General features: G+C 49.1%; 1 protein-coding gene across 1 annotated transcript; it reads left to right on the forward strand.

Annotated features, from left to right (window-relative positions):
* Positions 1-815: 815 nt before the first annotated feature.
* LOC115949962 lies at positions 816-1,703 on the forward strand. The gene has a single exon (XM_031067220.1). It carries the CDS (start codon positions 816-818, stop codon positions 1,701-1,703), a length of 888 nt encoding a protein of 295 aa, XP_030923080.1.
* The last annotated feature ends 4,013 nt before the right edge of the window (positions 1,704-5,716 follow it).

Here is a 5,716-nt window from a genome sequence, read left to right on the forward strand (position 1 = left end):
AGGACCATGCATCCCATGAGCGAAAAGATCGAAAGGCTTTACGACAAGAGATTGATGATTTGAAGAAAAAGTTGCGCCGAGCACAGCAGAAACGTCCCTCACCCGGCTCGAGCTCTAGCAGTGACGAGGATAACGAATACCGACGCAGATCAAGAACCCCTCCAAGCGAGACCTTTTCCTACGAGAAAGAGAGGCCTCGTAAACGGAGCCATAAAAGCCCATCTTACCAAGGCCTGGCCAATGATGCCATGAGTAAGGTCCTGGATCGCATCTCCCAGTCACCGTTTACACGTAGAATAGAGAGGGCAGTGCTCCCTCGGCGGTTCCATTAACCACCGTTTGCTATATACAATGGTCGGACCGACCCAGTGGAGCATGTGAGCCAATTCAATTAGAGGATGACCGTCCACACCAGGGATGAGGCGTTAATGTATAGGATATTCCCATCTAGCTTGGGACCCATGGCGATGAGATGGTTCGATTCCCTCCAGCCGAATTCCATAGATTCCTTTAAACAGCTGACACAGGCTTTTGGTTCTCGTTTCATCACCAACACTAGAGTCCCTCGGCCCCTCGATTCCCTCCTATCCTTATCCATGCGGGACGAAGAGACGCTAAAGGCCTACTCGAATAGATACTAGGAAATGTATAATGAGATAGAAGGGAAATATATTGACGTCGCCATCAGCACGTTCAAAAGGGGCTTGCCGACAGAACATGGCTTAAGAAAGTCCCTCACTGGAAAGCCAGTCACCAGCGTGCACCAACTCATGGACCGAATTGACAAGTACAAAAGGGTCGAGGAGAACTAGCAGATGGGGAAGGGTAAAGCGAAGGTCGTCCCTCAAGAGAGGAGGGACTTCAGGTCGGAACGATTTAACAATAGTAGCAGACTGAGAAGAGACTATACGAAGCAGCTTGGATCCACTGGGGCTCAGGCAGTTTGTACTGTATTCCAAGAACCGCTTCACAAAATCCTAGAGAAGGTGAAATATGAACCTTTCTTTCAGTGGCCGAACAAGATGGCTGGCGATCCTTCGAAGCGCAATCAGAACCTGTATTGCGCATACCATCAAGAGCCAGGTCACACCACTGATGAATGCAGGAACCTAAAGAACTATTTAGATCAACTTGTCCGAGAAGGGAAGCTGAGACATCTGCTGCATCGCCCTGAAGGATGGCAGGAACCGTCGAACAATGAAACCAGGCAAAATACGTTGAGGCCACCCATTGGCACAATTAATGTCATTCTCGCCGCACCTGGGAGGACAGGCTCTGCCCCCTTCAGGGTAATGTCAGTGAGCAGTTTCCCAATTGAGCCAGATGGCAGGGACCCCAAGAGAGCCAGAATGAATGCCACCCCGTTAATCGGGTTCACGGAGGAAGACAAGCAAGGGACTATTCAACCCCATGACGATGCCCTAGTCGTCACACTCAGAATAGGAGGTTATGACGTGAAGAGGGTATTAGTTGATCAAGGTAGCGCCGTGGAGGTAATGTATCCTGATTTGCATAAGGGGCTGAGCTTGAAGCAGGAAGACCTGTCGCCATACGATTACCCCCTGGTCAGCTTTGAAGGAAAAATCGTTATCCCGAAAGGCATGATCAAGTTACCTGTGCAAATAGATTCAGACGTGGTAGAAGTGAACTTCATTGTCGTAGATGCATACTCCCCCTACACCGCTATTGTGGCCCGGCCATAGATTCATGCACTAGGGGCTGTGCCGTCAACCTTACACCAAAAAGTAAAGTATTCGTCAAGAGGTCAAATCAAGGAAATAATAGGGAGCTAGGAAATGGCTAGACAATGCATGGTGTCGGCAATATCACAACGGCTGAGTAATGAGCCTTCCACTTCAGCCGAGAGGGGCTTATAGCAATCAAAGACCTCTGCACCGACTGCGAGTAGTGGAGGATCGGCCGTGAATGTGAACTGTGAGGAGCTGGAGAAAGTACTCGTTGGATTGGATCCTGAAAGGTTTTTTCAAATTGGTTCAGAACTACCGCCCGAGGAGAAGTTAGCACTTATTGCTTTCCTCCGACAGAATGTAGATGTGTTTGCTTGGGACCCCTATGAGGCTCCCGGGGTCGACCCGGATTTCATCTGCCACCACCTTAATGTGAATCCGGCTATAACCCCTAAGCGGCAGGCTCCTCGACGACCGTCGAAAGAACATACCGACGCCGTGAGAGAAGAGGTCGCAAGACTGAAGAAAGCTGGGGCTATCAAAGAGGTCTTCTATCCCGAGTGGTTAGCCAACATGGTAGTGGTGAAGAAGAAGAGCGGGAAATGACGGGTCTGCGTAGACTTCACAGACCTAAACAAGGCGTGTCCAAAGGATCCCTTCCCAATGCCCAGGATAGACCGGTTGGCAGATTCAACTGTCGGACACCCAAGGATGAGTTTTCTAGACGCCTTTCAGGGCTACCACCAGATACCTTTGGCTGCTGGGGACCAGGAGAAGACGGCTTTTGTCACCCCAGTTGGAAATTATCATTATAAGGTGATGCCTTTTGGCCTGAAAAATGCCGAGTCAACCTATCAAAGGATGATGACCAAGATGTTTGAACAGCAGATGGGTAAAAGCGTTGAAGTGTACATAGACGACATGGTGGTTAAAAGCAAAATAGTTCCCGACCATCTTGAAGACCTCAGCAATGTTTTTCAAATACTGAGAAAGTACAAGCTACGACTGAACGCAGCCAAGTGTTCGTTTGGAGTGGGATCAGGAAAATTCTTAGGTTATATGGTGACTCACAGAGGCATAAAGGTTAACCCTGACCAGATAAGAGCCATCCATAGCTTGCAGCCTCCTCGGAACCCTAAAGAGGTCCAGAAGTTTACTGGCATGATAGCTACTTTAAACCGTTTCATCTCACGTTCAACAGACAGATGCAGGCAATTTTTTCTCCTATTACACAAGTGGAAGAGATTTGAGTGGAATGAAGATTGCGCTGTAGCTTTCCAACATTTAGACGAGGTTTTGTTTGCCTACATTGCGGTAGCCCCACATGCAGTGAACTTGGTGCTAATCTGAGAAGACAACGACACACAGCGACCAGTCTATTACGTTAGTAAATCACTGCAGAAGGTAGAAACCCGTTATCTTCCCCTCGAAAAGGCTATCTTGGCCGTCGTGCAGGCCACGTGAAAGCTTCTGCACTACTTTCAAGCACACACTGTGGTGGTGCTAACACAACTCCCTATAAAGTCTGTCCTACGCAGCGCCGATTACACAAGCAGAATTGCAAAGTGGGGAACGATCCTTGGCGCTTTCAATATTAGGTACATGCCTCGTATTGCTGTAAAGGGCCAGGTCCTTGCCGACCTAATAGTAGAGTTTGCAGAGCCCACGCTAGAGGAACAAAACGTGGCGGGATCACTAGGGGCTGATGAAAAGATGATCAGCACAGTCTCCCAACATTGAAACACTTGGTGGAAAGCGCACGTCGATGGTGCAGCGAATCAAAGGGGCTCAGGGGTAGGACTCGTTCTGCTCTCCCCCAAAGGGATAACCATAGAAAAGTCATTGAGACTCGGGTTTTCAGCCACGAATAATGAAGCCGAGTACGAGGCGCTACTGGAGGGAATGTCGATGATCCGGAAAATGGGTGGGAAATCCGTAGACGTGTTCTCGGATTCAAGACTCATTGTGGGACAAGTAAACGGAGTCTTGAAGGCTAAAGATGAAAGAATGCAAGGGTATTTAGTTCGGGCAAAGCACCTACAGACCCATTTCCACCACTTCCGCTTGACGCACGTACCCAGGAGTGGGAACACTCATGCTGATTCTCTCGCGACTCTGGCCACCTCCTCTGCTCAGCCCCTTCCTCGGGTTATTTTGGTAGAAGATCTCATCCGTCCATAAACGGAGAAGGCCAACGGGATTCGAGCACATAATATCAGGACGGGACCGAGCTGGATGGACCCTATTGTGCTGTACTTAAAGCACAACACCTTGCCAGATGATAAGGTTAAGGCTGGCAAAATCAGGAGAAAAACTACTCGATTTTGGTTGTCGGAGGACTCCAAGCTTTACAGACGCTAGTTCTCGGGGCCGTATTTGCTGTGTGTGCACCCAGAGGCTGCTGAACTCATCCTAGAAGAGTTACACGAAGGAATTTGCGGAAGTCACACGGGGGGTAGGTCTTTGTCTCACAAAGCCTTAACGCTGGGTTATTGGTGGCCGAGCATGCATAAAGAAGCCCTGGATTATGTGAAGAAGTGCGACCAATACCAGAGATTCGCTCCGAGCATACACCAGCCTGGTGGTGAGCTAAACCCAATGTCCAGTCCCTGGCCATTTGCGCAATGGGGTCTAGATATACTTGGTCCATTCTCCAAGGCAACAGGGAACAGGAAATTTCTTCTCGTCGGCACCGACTACTTCACCAAATGGGTGGAGGCTGAGGCGCTGGCAAACATTAGGGATGTCGATGTCAAGAAGTTTCTCTGGAAAAATATAGTCACCAGGTTCGGCACCCTGCACACCTTGGTGTCAGACAACGGGCTCCAGTTTGACAGCAAAGCCTTCAGAAAGTACTGCAGTGAGCTAGGAATTGTTAACCGGTACTCCACGCCAGCTTACCCCCAGAGTAATGGACAAGCAGAAGCCGTCAATAAAACCATAATCAACGGACTGAAAAAGAGACTAGATGACACGAAAGGAAGATGGGTAGAGGAGTTAACCCATGTCTTGTGGATATACCGTACCACGCCTCGTAGGTCCACAGGGGAGACCCCTTTTTCATTGACCTATGGGGCCGAGACTGTCATTCCACTGGAGGTGAACTTCCCAACCCAGAGGACTACCACCTTCTGCCCCGCTACCAATAACAAACTTCTGGAAAGAAGCTTGGACCTCATCGACGAAAGAAGGGAAGGCGCGATGGTCCACTTAGCTAACTATCAGCAGAAGCTCAAGCAAGGTTACGACGCCAAGGTGAAGTCCAGACCATTGGCGCCTGGGGATCTAGTACTGAGGAAGGTTTTAGGCACTGCGAGGAACCCCGCATGGGGAAAGCTCGGACCAAACTAGGAGGGGCCGTACCACATCACTTCCGTAGCTGGCGTAGGAGCTTACTTTTTGGAAGACTTGGACGAGCGTGTAGTGCCGCGCCCTTGGAATGTAAACAACCTGAAAAGGTACTGTTATTAATGAAAGATATAATCTTTGATGCCGTATTGCTGTGCAGTTACTTATTTAAGTGTTAAACAGAACCCAAGTCCTGCATGGCTCCTCGGCCACAGACTTGGGGGAAATTAACAACGAACCGATTCTTTCTAAGTGTTAAATAAAACCCAAGTCCTGCATGGCTCCTCAACCATAGACTTGGGGAAAATTAACCGCGATGTTATTCTCACTAAGTGTTAAACAGAACCCAAGTCCTGCATGGCTCTTCGGCCACAGACTTAGGGGAAATTAACCGCGAACTGATTCTCACTAAGTGTTAAACAGAACCCAAGTCCTGCATGGCTCCTCGGCCACAGACTTGGGAGAAATTAACCGCGAACCGATTCTCACTAAGTGTTAAACAGAACCCAAGTCTTGCATGGCTCCTCGGCCACAGACTTGAGGGAAATTAACCGCGAACCGATTCTTTCTAAGTGTTAAACAGAACCCAAGTCCTGCATGGCTCCTCGGCCACAGACTTGAGGGAAATTAACCGTGAACCGATTCTTTCTAAGTGTTAAACAGAACTCAAGTCCTGCATG

The sequence above is a fragment of the Quercus lobata genome, chromosome 6, assembly GCF_001633185.2.
Source record: "Quercus lobata isolate SW786 chromosome 6, ValleyOak3.0 Primary Assembly, whole genome shotgun sequence".
NCBI lineage: Eukaryota > Viridiplantae > Streptophyta > Magnoliopsida > Fagales > Fagaceae > Quercus > Quercus lobata.